This window comes from Carassius carassius, chromosome 34 (assembly GCF_963082965.1).
Source record: "Carassius carassius chromosome 34, fCarCar2.1, whole genome shotgun sequence".
NCBI classification, from domain to species: Eukaryota; Metazoa; Chordata; class Actinopteri; order Cypriniformes; family Cyprinidae; genus Carassius; species Carassius carassius.
The window spans coordinates 10,719,761-10,741,250 of record NC_081788.1 but is presented as its reverse complement, the minus strand read 5'-3'; the positions used below and the strand labels follow the sequence as shown (position 1 = coordinate 10,741,250).

The window sequence follows — 21,490 nt, the reverse complement described above, 5'->3', positions numbered from 1 at the left end:
AAAAGCATATTGCAGTTAATAAAACTATTAGAGTTGTTTATATATAAAATGAAAACATGGATTATTATAATACAATATAATAACATATTTCAGTGGCCATTGGATAGAACAGGGATACGGCACAATTATTAATATTATTAGAAGTCGTAGATTGATACAATAATAATAAAAAAAAAATATCTGACCATGTAATATGACTATAAACAAACACATAAAAAATATCCTAGTAAATGAGCATTTCTTTTCATGTTGTTTATGATAAAATACGATACAAATGTGTTTTGAGTTGAAAGAAAATTTCATAGAGGAAATAAAACATTTTAGAAATGTGCATTGTGTACTGTAGTGTATATAATAAAAAATATAATACCATAATATACTTCAGTGGCCACTAGATAGATGCATATTGTACAGTTATTAATATTATAAGAGAAGTTGTACATAAAAACTAAAAGGATATTAGAGTATTACATAGAGTAATATGTGATTATGATAGCTAGTAAATAGCTGTAAATAGCTAGCCTACATAAGTAACATTATTTATTGCTTATTACGAATAATATATATATATATATTATTCGTAGACTCCAGCCTTAATATACGAGCTGCAGGATCCATCGCTGGATCACAGGAAACGGAAACAACGTGTGACAGCGTAACCATGGTGTGCAATTCCGTTTCCGCTCAAGTCGGGATATTTGTCCGCGGTGCAGGAATGTTGGAGATGCTCTCGCTGGGGGAGAGGTAACAGCCGCACCCTCCCGCTGACAGATGAACGTGTGCTCGGCTCTCGGCTCTGAGGGAAGCGGACACTCACTCACATCCGCGCGGCTGCAGGGCGCTCCCAGTACCGCACATTCCCGGACTCTCATGATTGATTGAAGCTGCTGCTACTCCTCCTCATGGCGAAAAACACCCTGTCCTCGCGATTCCGGGGAGTCGACATCGACGAGTACGACGAGAATAAATTCGTGGACGAGCAGGACGAGGCGGCCGAGCAGCAGGGACCGGACGCGTGCGAGGTGGACGATCTGATCAGACAATATCCTTCAGACCAGTAACGTACTGCTGCTGTCATTATCGATCAAACTGACGGGTCGTGTTGATCATCTCTGTAAAACATGTCAGGAGTAAGTTCATCTCTCTTAACGTCGCCCAAAAACAACCTTGTTCCAGTTTAGATGTAACGTTAGCTCATACATTATTTACGCACAGGTCGAGTCTCAAAGCCCAGTCCGTTACCTACAGAGGCACCAGCACCGCTATGATGTCCAGAAGTGCTGTCCGGTGTCTAGATAGACATATCGCTGTGATTAGAGCCAGCCGTAGAGTAAACGGTAATCATAGTCAAGCTGTCAAATAGCTGCACAATGCGTGTGACGTGGGAGTTTAGGATTATAAAAAATAATTGCGGTTTTGTAGTCAAAGTAACTTTATTTAGTGGAGTTATTGGTGGTGCTGATTACTTTCCTTTTTAGTCATTTGTTTGTGTGTGTGTGTATTAAATATTTTAATAATATTTGAAATTCTGGATATATTTAATTTTATTAATTTTCTATTTTCTAGTTTATTTCTGTTTTATTTTTCTGTCCAGTAGTTTTACTAAGTTATCACTCTTATTATTATTATTATTATATATTTTTTTCAGATAATTAATTTCTGCCTTTAGTTTAGTAAACTTATGTTACTTTGTTGTTGTAATTGTTTTTTTTTTATTTAAATTTTTTAGGGCTGTTAGGATACTACACTGACTGAAAAATATTCTAATAATTGTTTTAATGCACTTTTCTTTCTTAAATTTGTTTTTTTTTTTTTTACTTTTGGTGCCACTGAAATTTCAGTTTCATTTTGGTTTTTATAATTGCATCCTATAACCTTTGAATAACCTTGAATATGAAAAGGTCACGCAGTTTTGACGTGATATATTTAGTCTTCGGTTGTGTTTTTAAGTGACACACCAGTGTTGCCAAATCAGAACGCAATGATTTAGTTTCATTGGAAAAACTAAGGCCCCCACTTTCCCCGCCCCCCAACTGTGCATGACTGTCATTTATTTAATCAGGTCATGCACTGGAATGATCCATTTTTGCTGCACATTTTTAGACTAAGAGCTTAAATGAGGTCTGAATCTGACATATCACCCTCTGTAATATAATAAAAACTTGAATGTCTTTGTCATCAGCATATGGGTTATTATTATGTTGTCTCTTAAGCAGGTTTTGCATTTTCTTTTGATCGTTATTGATTTCTTTAAAGGAGGTTGATTTTTCAATTACTTTGTCCAGAAAGATAGTGAATATTAATACTCAGGAGTGTGTAATAATGATTGTTTTCAAACTGGTTTCTTGAACACTCCCACCTCATAATCGATTGGTTGGACAAAAACCCCCAAAAGTGTTGCTGTTTCAGGCTGCTCGGGATGATTAAACAGAACACTGTTTTTATATGCCACAGAGAAACGATTTACACTTTTCAGAGAACTATAAATATAAAAACTGTTTTAGTTGTCTCTGCATATAGGAGGAAGTATTTTAACACTGGAAAAATGACAAGCTTCAGATTTAAACCTCATTCGTAATCAACCAGTGAGACAAATTCCAGATACGTGCTACTTAACTCCAGCTTCTCTGTAAACTTTACGAATACTTTCCAAAGTAAAAATAAGATTTACCCCACATCTAAAGAATGCTCTTTTGGGTTTTTGAGAGTCCCTGACTGGTCAGTCAGCTTTCCTTAACTAAATGTGATGCACAGGGGAGATGATGACAGCATTTCACATCGCCTTGAGGAATCCACCAATCAACTCCAAGAATCCAGCAGTGAAAGTAAGAGCCAGTTCTGTTATTCAGACAGTTTGATGCATTGCTTTCAGATGTTCAAGAACACTGTTATAGGGCCCTATTTATGCATAACAGATTGTCACAGCAATGACATGTCATGTGTCTAATCATAATATAATAATATACAAGAAGAATTAATGTTTGTGCTTTTGTAAAATTATAAGCTTCACATTTCTGCTTCTAAATCCTCCACAAATTGGCCCCACATGAAGTGTCTACGTGTTTTGAGGAATTCAATTACTATTATTACATATATTTTTTTGTAAATGTCAAAAACGCTGTTGATTGAGCTTAATTTGTACATGGAATGTTCCTTTAGTGTTAAAGCATTATTAGTGATGCATTGGAATTTCAACAGCCAACAATATTTGGTGGACAGTGTTTAATCAGTCCATCCATTTTTGATTAGTGTTTGTCTTTTATGCCTCCTACACTTGTTTGTTGCGCTCCCTCCACCTCCTCTCTCAGGAGCGGGCACAGGCGGTGGTGTTACGAGTGCTGACTGCATTCAAGAGCAGTGATATTGAGCCAGCCGTGAAGTCTCTGGACAGGAACGGAGTGGACCTGCTGATGAAGTACATCTACAGAGGCTTCGAGAAGCCCTCGGACAACAGCAGTGCCATCCTGCTCCAGTGGCACGAAAAGGTCACTCTTGGATGAATGAGACTTGATCTTTTTTTAAGTCTGTTTTTTATCTTACACGTCTGTTTGTGTTATTGTCTTCTCACTCAGGCTTTCGCTGTGGGGGGTCTGGGGTCCATCGTACGAGTGCTGACTGCGAGAAAATCTGTCTGAGAAGCCGAGAGAAATCAAGAGATAACAGCCACAGGATTTGTTTCTCTTTCTTAGACACGGACAGCTTCTTCTCTCACAACTCGACCTTATCTGGGGGAAACCACTCATGCTCAACCGATTAAAAAGCAGAGATATTGTATGATTTTTAATGTAAATTATTGATTCTTGAATATGTTATTACTGAATTCTCGACTAATGAAGGTGAACGGTTGTGTGATGGAAGGACAATGAGTCCCATGATGAGACTTTGCTGTCTAAGTCTTGATCAGCAGTTTCAGGACATGAAATACTGTGATGAATATGAAAGTTGTATTTGATTGTTTTACGTGGTTGGTTTTCTCAGATGTGTACTTTCCATTTTTTAGTTGTGGTTCTCATTTTCTTTCGTATTGTACAGAAAGAGGATGATGTTTAATATATAGTATTTAGGTGGATTTATGGTTCAAATCTTAGGGTCGGGTTATTGTGAAGTGCCTGGTGCAATAAAGAACAATAAGAGTGCATTTCTTTTCCTTATCTGACAGATATGGGTTACTATAGTTTTTTTTTTTATGTGATAACGTGACATGAAAACATGACAAAAACTTGAGGACAGCAAATCAAATTTTGCAGTGTCGCTAATTCAACTCATTGTGCACTCCCAAGACATTTACATTTAGAAAATGTCATTGACACTTTTCCATTTCTTACCAAGGTCTCTGATCACTGATCTTATGTTATGTCTGGTCTGCAATGATTCAGAAATGCTTTCTCATCACTTTCAGATCCACTGAACAAAAGCACTTTAGTCAGCCCTGGAAACCACACAGAAGCACAAATGTCTCTTCAAAGTCACTGAGAAAGATTTTAATTTTTGTCAAGTTCTGATAGTCCTGACATACCATGAAGTGAAACCAAAGTAAGGATGTAGTGGTATCTTGCCGAAAGCAGAGGAAATGGATACTGTTAGCGCCTCTGTATCATAACATCAAACAAAACATGAATACAGTCGTAGAAAAGTGCATTTTGGATCTTCCAATAGAAATCTCATTCCTAAGCGATTCATAAACCGGCCGTTTTTCAACATTTTACAGAGAACCTTCATTTACGGCAAAACAAATTCTCAAGAATCAACTGATTTAAGCTTAAGTCTTTACATAAAACAGAAATCTTTGGGTTTCTTTTTCTAAAAACAGGTAACACATGTTAAGCATCCCGCGGAGATATTCAAGTGTCTAGTCAGCTATTTTTACCAGAAGAGTCTGTCATTCAGAGTGGTAACCTTAGTGCTGATGTGGCCTTAAAAGTGTTAAAACACACAAAATTACATTGTTTCGGAAAGCAAATCACTGGCTCGGACTCAAAACCACTTTGTTTTCACAGGGGAAAAGGAAAGATGTTTCTATTGACATGTTCTCAGAGAAATAGAAATGCAGTTAGCTTTGAATGGTAAGGCTTCAAGTGTACTCAAATGCTTCAGTATACACTCAAAACCAGTACAATCAAAGCATTAAGTATAAGGCATGCATGCTTGTTTCCTCAGTCTGTGCATATATGCCTCTAAATGACAGTTTCAAGCCCACAGTGAAGAATCTCACACATATGCATACATAACTTATATGAACACAGTTTTGACTAATGCATGTGCAACAAACCCTTAAAACCCTTACGGTATGCATCCACTGATTTATAAATCCTCTTATCACTTATATACAGGTATTCATACATAAATACTTGTATGGAATGTACGTAACTAATTTACACATAAACAAGGCAGATTAAAAGAGATGCTTCCAGGTATTCAAAATCACAACAGTATAATGTGAAATCCCATTCCTGATTTTTACTGATGTCCAGTTCTGGAGGAAAAGGGCATGCGTTTATGGTCTTCATAAATACCACTGAAATGGAGCAGCGAATATGATTCACCCAACTCCCATTGAGCTCAGATTGGAGTTATATATATAAAAAAAAAAAAAATCCTTTTCCAGTTGAAGGATGTTGGAAACAGTTTTAGTTTTCTAAAAGCAGATGAACCTACAGAGTACATGAGACGGATGATGCCTTTTAACCATTACTTAAAAGATGAAATTCCCCAGTCATTAAAAGATGTTGATAAAGCATTTGTTTCCAGTCCCTGCAATATTTTAGTGAAACATGGAAAGGGCTGTTTTGTGTCCCGTTGTGTAAAGGGCATGAGCTACATAGGAACTGTTGAGGCAGAGACTGAAACTGCGGAGTCTGCAATCGCTCCCTCCAGACGTCAGTAGTTTTCTACTGAAATCATTCACTGTTCCCCATTTCACTTTTTTCCCCCCAAATATTAATCTCAGCTCCAGCTAGAGGTTCCTGAGATGGAAGGCCGTATGATGCCTTTGGGTGTGGGTTTGGAACCAAACCATGACATCTGAAACAAACATAAAACATTAGACTTAAACAGAGCTTAGAAGGATTACTGAAAGATCATGTGACACTGAAGAAATGATGCTGAAATTAAGCTTCGTAATTTAGATCTATGATACATTTGGAAAAAAATATTTAAAAACAATTTTAAATATTATTAGCATTTCATAACATTGATGTTTTTACTGTATTTTTGATCAACTAGTTGCACCCTTGGTAAGTGTTAGAGACTTTTCATCCTTCTGATAATTAACAAATACACTCAGTAAATTATTAATATATTTATAGTTGTTATTAATAATACTATTAATGCATCCTAACAACAACAACAAAATGAATCATTGTTATTATGTTTATAATTCTTACAACAATTAAATCAATAGCCATTGACTTTTTAATGCTAATAGCTGATTACTTGTTTATTTTCATGTTTTGGCCTATAACTAATATGATATAAAGTTTGTTATAACACGATGCATGCTTTTAGAAACAGTAATCATAATAACAGCTTCAATCTACAATGTTTCAAATTAATTTAAATATCAGATTATAAATCTACAGTAGAAAAGACGAACGGCTATTCCACTTTCGAGAGAGAGAGACATAAGTGAAAAATAAGAAATGCTACATATTTTCTCTTTTGATCATTAAAAAAAGCGATATGTACATTCCTAGTTACATTACATACACACTTTCAAATAAAGATAAACTTGTGAAATAAAAATCAAATAAATTTTTTCCCACCAATCCTCCACAGGCCACAGGGTAGCTGAAGAGGGGCGGCAGGGACCGAAGCGTAATGCAGTGTAATGCAGCACAGTGATGTGCAGTGATTTCCAGCACTGCTAGAAATACCTGCCAGCTGCTATTCCTGACAGTGTCACCGAGTGCTAATGGTTTGATTCAGAGCGGTGAGCCAGATATCCTGACCCACATTGTTAGCTGCCTTACCAGAGTGGCCTAGTTAGCTTATGGTGCGGAGGAGACTGCAGCATGACCTCCATCATACTTACAGATTCATGCATGTGTATTCATTTTTCTCACACACCTTGTACTCCAGTGTCTGTTTGAGCATGTCCTCCTCTTCTTTTGTGAAATGCAGAAGTACAGAAATGGCTCTGATGAGCTGGAAAGCCTGACGAGAGAGATGGAGAGACTCAGAGAGAGGTAACCTCTCACAGGGTGTAAATCATTCAAGTAACACTTATACTGCTATAGTGAAGAGACAGCAGAGGACTCTCTAGTGTTGGGAAATCAGTGATGCACACACCAGCCGGATTGAATTGAGAGGTGAATTAGGGGAAATAATGTACCAGAAAATCTTTTATAGGACACCGCGGCTACAGTAATCTGCATTATAAATCAAATGCTTTTGCAACAAAGGATGACTGGATGTGCTTCATACGTTTTTGCAAATGTAATGCTTTTTTCCAGGATTCTTGGATCTATAAAAGTTCAAAAGAACAATGCTTATTTTAAATATAAATATTTTGTAACATTATAAATGTCCTGTCACTTCTTTGTCAATTTACAGCATTCTTCCTCAATAAAACTATTAACAGCATTCACCCAAAAATGAAAATTTGCTGAAAATTAGTTTCTTCATTAGCACAGATTTAGAGAAATGTAGCATTACATCACTTGCTCCCCAAAGGATCCTCTGCAGTGAATGGGTGCCATCAGAATGAGAGTCCAAACAGTTGATTAAAACATCATTATAATCCACAAATACTCCACACGACTCCAGTCAATCAATTAATATCTGGTAAAGTGAAAAGCTAAGCTTTGTAAGAAACAGATCCATTATTTAAGCGTTTTTAACTTTAAATCATCACTTCTGGCTAAAATACCAGTCAATAATAATTACTTCTGGATTATTATAATGTTTTTATCAGCTGTTTGGACCCTCATTCTGACGGCACCCATTCACTGCAGATGAAAAAACTCATCTGCATGTTTGATGGCCCAAGGGTGAGTACATTTTTAGCAAACTTTCATTTCTGGGTGAACTATCATTTAATTTAAAAAACAAAATCCTAACAGACCTTAAACTTTTGGATGATAGAAAAAGGTTTTTTCCCACCAACTTGGCCACTTAATCGGCTTCCAGGATACAAACTAAAAGATAACAATTATTTCTAGGAGTTTCTTCTAATCCCTAACTCCAAGAATGAACAGCAGTAATAGTGACACCTTAGCAAAAACACTAATAACATCAGTCTGGTGTAGCGATCGGGTCAGATACCCATCAAGCCCTCACCTCTGCCTCTCTGCAGGACATGAACTTCAGCACCACGTGTTTGAGGTACTCAAAGTTGATCTCTCTTGTGTCCGTGAGGTCTGAACTGTTGATGACTGTGGTGTTGGAGGTGATAGGAGGTGGGCCTGAAGTTTGAGGGGGTCCTGAAGCTGGGGTCGGAGCTGTGGGGGGCATCTGTGTCTCTGAGACAGTCTTCTCAGCGGACCTCTCCTGCCTGCCTTCCTGGAGTCTCTCCTTCATCTCAGAGTCAGGATCTGGCTTCAGTTTCTGTCGCACAAGCACTTTGTTAGGAAATGTTTGCTGACAGCTGACGTGGACTTTAAAGCTTCTGAACAAACATACACACCAGCTCTTTCTGTAACGTCCTCTTGAGTTCTGCAAGCCTCTGCTGAAGCTGCTTGATTGTCTGGAAAAAACAAAACAAATATTTAAACAAATTCTAGTGATTGTGTATAAACTCTACTCTGATACTAAATGTTCTCATTTATAAATGTTTTTAATTCTATAAAATGTCAAGTACAACAGAATGTACAGAGTTCACGTTATAATTCAAATAATGTAGGGCAGTTTATTCTTGTAAAATATGTTCTCTATTATTATAATACAAGTAAAATAGTAAAATGTTCTCCATTTAATTTTAAAACATTTACATACAATCTCATAATTTTAAAATCTCTGCTCTTCTTTAACCTTATTTTTTTCACTTCAGTGGTTTTCTTTGCGCTCACCTTGTTTTTTTCAGCCAGTTGTTGCTCCAGGTCTTTATTGACCTTCTGTAACTGGTCAAGATCACTTACAGTAACCGTCCCGTTCTGCTCCCCATCACACTCATCTGCATGGGACTGTGCTGTTAAACTCAACACCTCACCCTCCAGGTCAGACACCTGTTAGGAACACAGAGAAACATGCAAATACAAAAACATTATATAGCTAAGACAATGTATCTATCAGCAACAGGCAGCTCGATGCTCGGGTGGGTGAAAGCACACACTGACCCGTGACTGGTATGAAGAGAGCTGTTGTGTTTGTGTGAGGACTTCCTGCTGCAGTGATGTCAGCTGAGAGTTGTGTTCTTGCTCTCTCTCCTCAGCCTCCAAACGACGAGACTCGCGCTCGGCCTGCAGAGAAGACAGACTGCTACGGGCCGCCCGCAGCTCTGACACACAGTAAGAAACAGACAAATAGGAACCACATAAAAGATTCAGATGTAATCTAGAGTGCCAAACACGTCTGTTTATGGAATTGACTTTGCAGGCAGAACTCACAAACATCACAAATATAGCCCCCCAGTTCATCTTAATATATTGCTAAAAAGACTCACAGCTTAAATAATTGTAATAAATCTTTCACTGAATCTGATAAATAAGACCATTACTGAATCCAACCTGACTGAAAAACATTACTTTTGGTTTCGTTCAAATCAAAATTAAACAAGAAACGTTTCGTGTTCTTAAGATTTGAGAATCTTCATATAATTATCAGTTTAATATCAAAATCAACATGATTTAGCTCTTAATATAAAAATGTTTTAATGTATCTGCATTTTATTTTTTTGTATTTTTTATTTTTGTTTTAATTATAAATGAATTAAAAACATTAAAAGTACATCTAAAAAAAAAAAAAAAAAAAAATGTATAACCAAAACAGTATTTTTTATAAAGGTTAATTATAGGGGTTTGAATCAGTGATATTGAGATGTAATATATATATATATATATAACTAAATTAAAGTAATGCTGCCTTAGAAACTAGCTGAAATAAAGAGTTTTTATTTTATTGAACATTATTTTACTTCAAATAATGATTTTTTTTATGGATTTAATTTTAGTTTCCGTTTCGGAGGGGTGGACGGGGCTCCCCTGCTGCCAGAACACAACTGGTCCCTCACCTTCCTTCAGCGTGTTTAGCTCCTCCTCCTTTGCTCCTAAATCCTCAGAAAGACGACTCACTTCCTGCTCCGCCTTCTCAAGAGACTCTGTCATTTTGCCGACCTATCGAAATGAAGCAATAAATCAAGCTCCAGACACAGGAAAACGACTTTGTGAGTAAATAGATGGCGTGTTTGAACATGTCAGTGAATGAACCTGTTGTTGGAGTTCTTCTCTCTGTTTTCTGGTTTCCTCTAGAGCTTTGGCGATTTCAACACTTACTGTCTGTCTGCTGATCAACTCCGCCTGTAACAGACAAATATGGGACAGAAATGTTATACTGGTGAAACTCAAGTTCACAAAATACCTCTTAAGTGTAAAAAAATTCTAACTTTTATTTTCTTTGTTTAAAATAGCAGCAGCTCTGTTTTCAGGTTTAATAATAAGAAAGGTTTATAAATAAATAAATGCTGCCTTGGTGTTCATAAATCTTATTGACCCCAAACGTCTGAATGGTAGTGTATGTTACTAAGTGTGTAATGTGTGTAGTGAATCGGCTGTGGAGTGAATCGGCTGTGGAGTGAATCAGTTGTAGCAGATGATTCTCACTCTGGCCTGCTCTAGTTCTGCGTTCAGTCTCTCGACAGTGTGGTCAACCTCAGCTTTGCTCTTCAACAGTGACGCTTTTTCCTCCTCCAGTAAGCGCTTGAGAAAAAGAGACAAACATCAGATAACGTTCCCATGTTAAGTGCATAATAATTAAAGACAGACTAGTGATGTTTCACACACCAGGTTGTCCTGATGCTTGCTTGCTTGGGTTTCTCTCTCTCTCTGTAATGTAAGAAGTTCCTCCTCCAGTCTGGCTGTTTTCTCCAAACCTCTCTGTCTCTGTGTCGAGACCTGTTGCTGTAGTCTCTCTCTTTCCTCTGCCCACTCTGCATGCTGTGGGAACAAAAGGTCAGAGGTCAACACACTAAAGGCAAAACTAAAAGGAGTGAGCCAGTCGCTGAGCTGCCTGCTAAGCCAATTTTTGAACTCTAAACTCCATTAGTTCTTTTCCTTGTATAATGCTAGTGCCCCAGTAGTCATGACTGATATCTGACAGAAGGGGGCGACGTTTCAGAAAAACCAGTCTGTCAGTCTCTGAGCCAGCCTTTGGGATGTTTGGTGAGACTTTGACATCACGTACCAGTTTTTCTGCATGCGTTTCACTGTCTTCAAGTTGCTGTTGCAGACTCTTCATCGTCTCCGTGCAGTCAGCCAGTCTCTGCTCCAGATCTGATATCTGACACAACACACACAGATCAGATCATTCAGCCACAGTCACGAGGTGTGTGGGTTAACTGTGGGTTAACTCACCTGTGCGTCTGTCCTCTCTCTGTAAGCCTTGGACGAGTCGTCTTTGTGCTTGACCAGAGTCTGCAGATCTGTGATGGTGGCGTTCTGCTGAGAGATCTGGAAACGAATGAGAAACAGGAATTTTGTCATCGAAATAAAGTTATGAAAGTACAATATGGGTGCATTTATAAATATATGAATATAACAGAAAAGTTCTTTATTTTTTGTAATTTAATTAAAAAAAGCTAACTTTCTTATATTCTAGATTCATTGCAAACAACCTGAAATATTTAAAGAGGTTTTTGTTTGTTTTAATTCTGATGGTTATGACTTACAGCTTAGGACAATTACAAATTTAGTATCTCAAAAAATTAGATTCTTTTCTCAAAGATCAATTCACAGTATGACTATTTGCTGTTGTACTGTTTACCTGGGCCTCCAGTGAACTGACTGCACTGGTGTGATTTGTTCTCTCCTCCAGAAACTCTCCTCTGGCCCCCTCTAACCTCTGCTCCAATGAAGACTTCTAAACACACATACACACACAATGTGGTTTTTAGATGACTGAAACTGCAGTAAGACGATCGGTGTGTATACGGTGTCCTCTGACCTCTTTGAGCAGCTCCTGTAGGTGCTCATCCAGAGAGAAGTTTGCTTCTAGTCTCCGTTCTAAGGAAGCAGCCTTCTCCTGCAAATCAGCAAATACACGCTCTCGCTCCTCCTCGGTCACCGCCACCTGACCAATCACAGTATGATATGAAGAGTTAGAATGATGTGACAATCAAACAGTGTTGTATTTAGAGCGTTGCACACGAAGTCACATGAAGACATATACTTTTCTCTGTTGTATATAATATTATTAGTTAACATGAAAGACTAAATCAACAGAAACTCTGACTAATCACTTCATGAACATCTGAAATATGTAGTATGCAATATATACCAATAAATACCATAAGTAAAGATTAAAATTAAGTTTTAAAATTAATAAAACTAACTAGATGCAGTGCAATGAAAGAGAACACCACACTCAAGATACATCTTGATACTCTTAAAACCAAATAAAATTTAAAATGAAGAGCTATAGAAAGCAGATAAAAGTAATATACATATACAGTACAGTTAGTTTTTGTATGTCTTAATTAGGAAGCATTCATTCTGATGATATCATATAGCCTACAGGTTTTCATTGGATGCCACTCATATGTGCCTGCATAATGTAGCACAATTGCAGTCAGTAATTTTCATTTGCAAATGTGAGTGAAGTCTTAAGTATGAATGAATTCTTTGTTGAGTCAATCAGACCTTGTTCTTGTGCTGTTCGTGCTGTAGCTTCAGCTTATTGTGTTCAGACTGGAGCTGCTCCATTGATTTCTCGACTTCCTTTGCATTGCTTTGTGCCTAGAAAACAAAGAAGAAACAATATAGAAATGAGATTTAGTCAGCTGCAATTCCATAATTTCAACACCACAGCAAAACTAGCATGTTATTGCACACATATTGCAACAAAACAATTCAAAATAATATAAAATGGAAATATTGGAAATTATATAATACATGGTTTTAATAGAACAATCCCACTATTATAAATTTACAACTGTGAAGGAAATAATAAAGTGCGAGTGGGGCGGAAAACACTTTCAAATGGGAGGTATGGTTCCGTTCCCATAAGTGAGCTTCTTGGCTTCTGAGAGTCATCTGTACTGATGAGCTGAAGGTTTTCAAGTGCTCACCTTCTGGAAATCCTCCGAGACCTGCTGGATCAGCTGCTGTAACTCCTGCTCTCTCCTCTCCAGAGCCACCACCCTCCTCTCAGCATCTGTTCTCTCATTCAACAACTCATCCCTGAAAGAGACAGGAGAGACAAACTGGGGATTCGACTTTTGTCAGCAATACATTATAATTGAAACAAACTTCTTCAGAAGAAGTATACCCAATCACATTTTAATCCCATTCCAAATATTTTGTAGTAGGGCTGAATTATTCCTTTAAGGAAGGCATGATTCTGCTCCTCTTCACACACCTTTGGGCCTGCAGCTGTGAGTTGATCCTGCACATCTCCTCGTGTTCCTCTCCCAGCTCATACAGCTTGTCTTGGGTTTGGCTCAGGGTCAGTCTCGCTGTGTTCAGCTCCTCTCCTCTCAGTTTGAGCTCTTTCTCCCGCTGACTCAGTTGTTCTTCTCGCCTCAGCAGCTGCAGGACAAGTTTTATGATCAAAGTGCTTAAACAGTTTGGAAATGGGAAGGAACTTCTTGTCTATTCTGCAATTTATGTGAGCTGTTATTGTCTGGGTTTTCAATCGCTTCTTGCTGTTAGGTTAAATATTCCTTTATATGGATATGCATTAGAGTAAAAATTATTGTTGAGTGGAGGATTATGGAGGATGGTGAGCTGGGAGTCTGTTTTAATGCAATTATTGCTGTGTAACACTCATAAAAGAATACTCAAGGTTCACTGTGCTGACCATGTGTTTGAGTTTGGCCAGTTCCTGCTGCTGAAAGCCCTCCAGCTCATCCAAGTCATCTCTCTTCTGGAAAAGATTTAAACTCTGCTCCGTCATCTCGTCTAGCCGAGCGGCCAGTGACGACTTCTCCTGTTTGAGAGAAAGTAGACAAAATAATAGGTCATTAACACTGATGTTTGAAATAATCATTGATCAGATGCTTTTAAACTCTAAGTGACTTACAAAACTGAGCCTTATCCAAATCTTTATCCAACATGTTATAAAGCATCTTTACCTGTTCCACAATAGCAAGCTTTTCCATCCACTCCTGGTCCTTCTTCTCTAATGCTAAGGCCAAGCCCTCCGCCATCTTGGCTCTGTTGGCTTGGAAAGTTTCATTCTGGTCCTGAAGTTTGCGCATGGATGCTGATTGAACACAGAAATAAGACAAGATTTCATCTTTCTGATTTCTGCTTTAATCTTTTCTGTTTTTTTTTGTTTTGTTTTTTTATCTTAAAGAAAAATTCTAGATCATTTTCAAAACAATGTCTTTGGGCTTCATCTGTTTTGTACACTACACTTAGTTTTTACAGATGATACTTTGAATAGGTTCCTCAGCGTGTGTAAACAAGCAGCAAACATGTTTACATTAAATACACTTATATTGATAGGTTAACAGAGAAGAGATTTGGAGGGTTTAAAAGTTGAAATGTGCAGCTTATATTTGTTAAAGCACTTTGAATATCAAGCAAAAAAAAAAAAAAAAAAGAGAGAGAAAATCAGTTTAGATCTATAACCCTTAAAGGAATAGTTGACCTTGAAACGAAAACTGGCTGAAAATGTACTCACCTTTAGGGTCATGCAAGATGTAAATGAGTTCATTTTTTTTTGAGGATTACTTGTTGATTATTGTGTTGTATTTATCAACTGTTTTGATGGCACCCATTCATTCAGAGGCTCACATTTCTCCAAATCTGTTTTAATGAAGAAACTGACTTTTCTACTATATCTTGGATGAGTATATTTTCAGCAAATCTTTACTTCTGGGTGAGCTATTCCTTTTAAACTGATAGACATAACATGAAATTAGTGGTTACTTGGTTACATGGTTACAGACCCAACATATGTAAAGTACAATGCATAAAATATACATTTTGTTAACGTTTTTGTTCTATTTATCAAACTTTATTGGAAAAAAAGACAACATCACAACATTGCAAGTAATTTTCTAAATCTCCTTGTTAATACAGCTGTGAAACAGATGGTTAGTACAAGCATCTATTTTTTTTTTTAGTTGATTAAAATCTGTGTATGTTTTTCCTTTTACTTTGGAAATGTCTAGAAATGGGATCAGAGCTTTTAGATTCATAACACTTGAAATTAAATGTCTTATATTAGGTTGCTATCTACACAATTTACACTTGCTGAAGAAATATGGTCACTCATAAAAATTGTGTTTAAAGCAGCAAAAAACTTTAGAAGACTTTTCTTAAGCTGGTTTCTTGCTACAGTAGTTTTAGTTTAATTTCCCCCTCCTGAGAATCAGTTTGTCTGTAAGTTTGTTTGTTTATTAAGTTTTTTTACACCATGCTAGCATCATGGCTATTTACATGGCAAACAAGTTCAGTATCATCCAGAAGATTTACATTATATAAAACATTTCAACTTAACATAAGATAGAAAATCTAAAGTACATTTAGGTGGTACATTTTCAGATATTCCATGCAAGCATGTTTCTGAATAAAAGCGTTTTCTAGCAGCATCATAAAAATTACAATTCAACAAAATATGCTTAATAGTCAAAGGAACTTTACATGAAAGACATAAAGGAGGAACTTCGCCTATTAATGAAAACCCATGGGTAAGTCTTGAATGCCCCAGTCTACACCTAGTAAACACAACTTGGATCATGTCTTGATGTAAAATTATAGAAAGTTTGTCTGTAAGTATGTATGTTTGATCTGCCTGAGGTTAGTGTAAAAGCATTGGACAAACAAATGGGAAACCGAGCAGAGGAGAGAGAGCCAAAAGAAGGAAGAGGCGGAACTGGGAGGAAAAGAACGGTACGTACAATCCTGATACTTCTCTAATGCAATCTCAAGCTTCTCCTTGGTCTTCTGCATTAGCCGAAGCTGCTCAGCGTAGTCTAGTGTTGGGGAATGGGATACCAACACACACAAAAACACACCCAGGAGGGAGGAAGAGGAGGATGAGGGGGTGGGGGAGGGACAAAAACAGGGGGGAGAAAACAAAGGGACAAACATGATTGAGAAGATAAACAAATGGAGGGAAAAACAGAATGATTTTCTGAGATGAGAAAACCAGACTGAATGTGAGGCTGAACAATGACCTACACTATTAGATCATCCCATCAGGTCAGTTGTGCAATCATCTCAGCTAGTGTTGCTCATCAAGGGTTAAAGGTGTTTCTAGATCAGGCTATGTAACTGATACCACGGCAGGCTGATAGTGAGAGCCAGGTATCTATTATTTACGCAGATTTTCAAGGCCATTACAGTGCAGTCATTTGCATTCATTCCAGGCTCGTTTTGCGGCAAATCTGTCAAATGTCACGCGTTTCATACATTTCCATTGTAACTAAATGTATGAAAGGTTTAAAGGTGTCCAGATAAAGACTGAAATAGATTCAGCCCGTAAGAGTGGCAGGTAATAAAGCTTTTCCTTTTCTTATTGATTTTCCACTGATGTTATATAAAGCAGTCACACTGGCCTTTCGTATCTTTTTCCTCCTTTCAGTCTTTTTCTCTCATTGTGTTTACATCAGTTTCACTGTATTGTGTTGCCTATACCTGAGAGTTTGGCCTCCAGCTTTCGTATCTGATCATTTCTGCGCTGAATCTGAGAAGAAACATCATCTCTGGAGCTGCTGCCATCAGACGCCTAAGAGTGAATAAGAGAGACATGAATCTAAATCTAAATCATATATATATAAAATATCAGATTAATATTCTGAACAAAATTGATCAGTACTATCTATTATTTAATACAAATTACTGATTAGATATTAATTAATGTTATAGCCAACAACTGATGAATATCTCCCATTAAAAGTCAAAGTAAATTAGTATTCAAATAAGTTTGTTGTATTTAGGAAACAAAAATATTGTACATTAAGAAAAAAATATATTGTAATTTTTATATTCACTAGGAGCATTAGATGACAGCAAACATAACTGTTAAAACAGAGGAAATGAGATAAGTATACAATACTGATCGGAAGAGAAAAACACAAAACACTAATATCAAAGAAATGAGCCATGTCATTGCATATAATTTATTAGAACTACAGAATGCAAAAGAGAGATGTTTATTCATATTTCTAAGAATACCTAAAAGTTTAACAGCACAAATTTTAAATTATTGTAGTTTTTTAATCTTAATTAAACTTTTTACATTGTACTTGGGGTCCAAACCCGTCAGTTTCTCTCAGCAAAACACCAACAATATAAGTGTGACTTTGATTTAGACCGGTTACTGATACTCTCATCCTCCAACAAGCCGACAGCTTTAATTATTTAGGGCGAAAGACAACCTGAACCTAACCCTGAGAGTGTCTCTCATTAATTGCTGGAGGACAAGAGTGTCAGGTTACACCGGTTTGTCAAGGCATGTGATAATATTTAGCACTCTCAGTCTGGATTTCTCTGGCTTCCCCGAGAAGCACAGCACAGCACTCTAGTAATAAACGTCATCATACTTCCAGGATGTTCAGGTGCAGCACTGTGCAAACACCGTCATGCAACTTTCTCTAGGAGTGATACTAAAAATATACCAGTCATTTGAAACAGGAATAACTGCTATGGAGAGGATACAGGAAAGTATTTACTGTCTGCTTATCAAAATCTGACAACTGGCAGTTTACTGATACCTAGAAGTGAAAGTGCACTTGGAAGGAGTTATAAAAGGATCATTTTAATGACTAACATATTATACTAATATTCTTATGACAAGACTCAATAATGTAGTACCATTTTTTGACAAAAAAACAAACAAAACAAGATTTGTAACAAGATTTGCCACCATTCAGTGCAACCCTGAGAGAAATAGAACACAAAATTATTTATTTCTGACCAAACTCTGAATAAGCCAAGAGTAAACAGTACAGCGGGTGCTGAATATTCAGCTCCGCCATAACAGGAATACATTACATTTTAACATATAAAAATAGATAAGTTATTTTAACTGTATTTTAAACAAATAATGCATTCCTGATCTTGCCAAAAATCTTATCAACCTCAAACTTCTGAACAATAGTAAAATGCACTTAAGAAGAACTGGAGTAGATTAAAGCACTCAATACATTAATATTTGAAAAAGTATACGCTGAACATGAAGGAAAAAGGTACTATGATTGAGATCTCCTATCATATCCAATACTAGAACGAGATATGATATTGCAAGAAGCTGGAGACTGAGAATCACACAAAAGCAGAGAAAGCTCTACTCACAAAGTCATCGCCTGAATCTGCGCCCACAGAAGTGATGGACTCTTTGCTCATGGAGCGAGGGATGCGTCCGGAGCGAGGGGCAGTGGCGGCCTCCTCCGCCAGCTTCTTCTTCAACTTTGCGAACATCTCTGTAGTCTAGATGTAGCGTATAGCTGTGTTTGTATGTGTGTGTGTGAAGCAATGATTTTAATGTCTCTTCAACTGTCAATGAGACACTTTAGGGTCCTCGTAAAACAGACCGCTGATATGCATGGCGTATGCAGATCTCATTCTGGTGTTACTCTCTGCTGCCTTGAATCTGTGAAGAAAATTAGGATTAAATTAGCAAAAGGATAAAATAAAACAAGTCTTTTAATCAGCAGATGCCTTTCTGAATGAAGTGAGCATGCTGTGCTACCAGCTTACATGCGAAGAGTGAACTGCTTAGTACACATCACTATCTAGTGTACATCTCTGCCTGTTTATGTAGTTAGTGGAGGGGACATATCAAATTAGTACTACACTTACATTATTGATACTCGAGCGCAGAATTTTTAAAAGCAGATGAGTTGTTTTTAAGCAAGGGGTGATACAGAAAAAATAAATATTAATATCAACTCCTAAAACTAAATTCTGATGCGGTTCAATGTTTAAGAATAGACTGAAAGGCCAAAGAGACAGATTTTTTTACATGGCTTGAAATGCTACATTGTAGTAAGCTAACCAGTGTCGGATTTGACAATGACACGTAAACTAGATGCGTGAACCATTCATTAATAACATGCAAACAGAGGATGACAACATCTACCCAAAAACTGCAGATTAAAGCCCAGAGAAATAACAGATAAATTGTAAACAGCGCTAGCTAATGTTAGCTCTCGTCCATCTATATACTAAACCAACAAAACAGACACGGGTAAACCTACCGTAAAAACTCCACAGACTCTGACAGAATTGAGGTTCATTGTAATGCAAATCACGTTTAATGCAAATATTTCTCCAGGCCCTATATTTGTGTGTGATCTTTTTGTCGAGGCTAGCAGCTGGCTAACTAATTTCACCACGTAATCTACAGTCAGCAGATTTCGATGACGTTCCAGGAAGAACTTGGCGATTGTGCTCGTCGCTGATTGGACGACCACAGAAGAGAGGCGTGGCTACGGATTAGCGTGATTTCATGTCAATCACGAAAGCTGTCATTCTCGCATAGTCACAGTATAGTATTCCTCTATAACTATTAGACGCATCATATTAATTACTAATGTATAATGTTACATCACTGCATTAACAATTATGATATATACAAAAAATAATTATTGATTGTAGGCTATATTAGATGTTACTTTCAAGAAGGAACTTTTCGCGAAAAAAACTTTTCTTAAAAGCAACTCCTGAATAATAGCTTGCTGTTTTGTTTCTTACAAAATATTTATCTGAACATGAGCTTTCATTATCATTACATACCTACATAAAAGATATCTACCACACATAGAAGGTAGGAGAATTAATACAAACTCACTTTAAATATAAAATGTCTAGAATAGCTAACTGTATTTTCAGGTTGGAATGACTCTTCTTCTAAACAATGATGCAATAAAAGCATTTCAAACAAACCTCCATTCAAACCATCATTATCATAATGGATTTTTTTTTTTTGAGACTGAGAGAGAGAGAGAGAGAGAGAGAGAGAGAGAGAGAGAGAGAGAGAGAGAGAGAGAGAGATCATCATTTACTCACCCTTCATTTTAACCTGAACAAAACAGTTGACGGTAGCCATTAACTTCCATAGTATTTTTAATTACTATGGAAATCAATGGCTACCATCAGCTATTTGGTCACCAACATTCTTCAATCTTCTTTTGTACTCAACAGAAAGAAGAAACTCATACAGGTTTGGAACAACTTGAGGATGAGTAAAAGAAGACAGAATTTTGTCTTCGTTTTTGGGTAAACTATCGCGTTAAGATTGCTGCATAGTCCGCTCAGAGTAAATTCCCTTAAAATGATTCTGGGCTGTGTAATCACCCCCATCAGTGGACTGTTTTGGCCATCATATATTGTCACTTGTTGGCCAAGGCCAGTGTGTATTCTATTCTTAGAAACAGCACAGACTTTCGGCAGTTTCTGTTAACATTGTGCAGAATTTACAACGCCATTTGTGACTGTTTTAATCGGTTTATTATAATAACAACCTGAAAAAAAAAATAATAATAGAAAAATTGGAAAACAATTAAAAGTTATTTTGAACAAGGACAAAAGTACACATTCATACTTGAGCTAACCATACACAAAGGTTTGTGTATAGTTTATTTACTATTTTTATCATAAAGAATCATTACATATATACACAAATTCTAAATTGAGAAGACTAACATATCCAAAAAAAAAAAAAGCTTAGTAAATTATTAAACTGGTAATTATTAGGCCTACTGTAATCTGAATAGGTATCTGTTATTGAAAGCCATATTACAATCCATTTGAACAATTGGACTGCTCCATCTTGCCAAGAATCACAATCCCAACACAGGAGGAAATCTGCAAAATTGTTCCTCTTTCTTTAGTGCAACCAGAAGATGGTGCTGCTGAAGATAATAACCTAAGAGTGCTCAGCAATTGATGTCGCAGAATATCAAGAGAGCTAGAAATAGCCTACCACCTCAACAAACAGTTAAAATAAGTAAATAAATAAACACACATTAAACAGCAAGCATGCAAACAAACGATCATAATTTAATCAAATATTATGCCATAATATAGAATTAAATAATTATATAAAATATTTACAAAATAGAATACAATTATTAGCTATTCAAATTATTAACTAGTCGTTGTGTAGCGTACATTAAAATCAGATTAGACAACCTTTAGTACGCCCATATTGGCAATAAAACAACTATTATCAGTCGCTCACAGAGACGCACAATGAAGTAGCATTGCATGATATTGTTGTTTTGAAAGTCGCTAAATATTTTGAAACGTGTTTTCTTATTTTTATTCACGGCTGATTCAACAATAGGCTATAAAATGAAAATGTTTTAATGATCGCCTGACTGCATGAACCAGCCAGCGAGGTTTCGATGCGCCTGATCTTAACCAATCAGACGCCTCACCGTCTG

The 21,490-nt window shown here is 36.8% G+C and overlaps 2 protein-coding genes across 3 annotated transcripts; one reads left to right on the top strand and one right to left on the bottom strand.

Moving 5' to 3' along the window:
- Positions 1-654: 654 nt before the first annotated feature.
- LOC132115468 (actin-related protein 2/3 complex subunit 5-like protein) lies at positions 655-4,136 on the top strand. The gene is made up of 4 exons (XM_059523960.1): positions 655-1,042; positions 2,753-2,825; positions 3,309-3,485; positions 3,573-4,136. The coding sequence occupies exons 1-4, from the start codon at positions 903-905 to the stop codon at positions 3,633-3,635; spliced, it is 453 nt and encodes a 150-aa protein (XP_059379943.1). The 5' UTR covers positions 655-902; the 3' UTR covers positions 3,636-4,136.
- A 323-nt stretch (positions 4,137-4,459) lies between these two features.
- On the bottom strand, positions 4,460-19,464 carry LOC132115472 (golgin subfamily A member 1-like). Of its 2 annotated transcripts, XM_059523965.1 has the most exons (23): positions 19,301-19,464; positions 18,396-18,693; positions 16,737-16,827; positions 15,998-16,072; positions 14,222-14,352; positions 13,948-14,076; positions 13,507-13,676; positions 13,217-13,328; positions 12,789-12,884; positions 12,094-12,219; positions 11,914-12,009; positions 11,505-11,600; positions 11,335-11,430; positions 10,935-11,087; positions 10,755-10,850; positions 10,362-10,451; positions 10,166-10,268; positions 9,273-9,433; positions 9,006-9,161; positions 8,624-8,683; positions 8,278-8,544; positions 7,066-7,152; positions 4,460-6,021 (listed from the first exon to the last, which is right to left on the bottom strand). In XM_059523965.1, exons 2-23 carry the CDS (start codon positions 18,519-18,521, stop codon positions 5,944-5,946), a joined length of 2,595 nt encoding a protein of 864 aa, XP_059379948.1. In that variant the 5' UTR covers positions 18,522-18,693; positions 19,301-19,464; the 3' UTR covers positions 4,460-5,943. The 2 variants fall into 2 exon arrangements, with proteins under 2 accessions (XP_059379948.1, XP_059379949.1); XM_059523966.1 differs by lacking the exon at positions 15,998-16,072.
- Positions 19,465-21,490: the final 2,026 nt, after the last annotated feature.

Bases quoted from the DNA above. Each gene is read 5' to 3' on its own strand.
- LOC132115472 (XM_059523965.1), bottom strand. From the start codon at position 18,521: ATGTTCGCAAAGTTGAAGAAGAAGCTGGCGGAGGAGGCCGCCACTGCC. The intron at 12,220-12,788 runs GTCTGATTGACT...GTGATTGGTCAG, and splicing joins ACGAACAGCACAAGAACAAG to GTGGCGGTGACCGAGGAGGA. The intron at 7,153-8,277 runs GTGAGGGCTTGA...CTCTCTCGTCAG, and splicing joins TGTCCTGCAGAGAGGCAGAG to GCTTTCCAGCTCATCAGAGC.
- LOC132115468 (XM_059523960.1), top strand. From the start codon at position 903: ATGGCGAAAAACACCCTGTCCTCGCGATTCCGGGGAGTCGACATCGAC. The intron at 1,043-2,752 runs ATATCCTTCAGA...AATGTGATGCAC, and splicing joins GTGGACGATCTGATCAGACA to AGGGGAGATGATGACAGCAT. The intron at 2,826-3,308 runs GTAAGAGCCAGT...CTCCTCTCTCAG, and splicing joins CCAAGAATCCAGCAGTGAAA to GAGCGGGCACAGGCGGTGGT.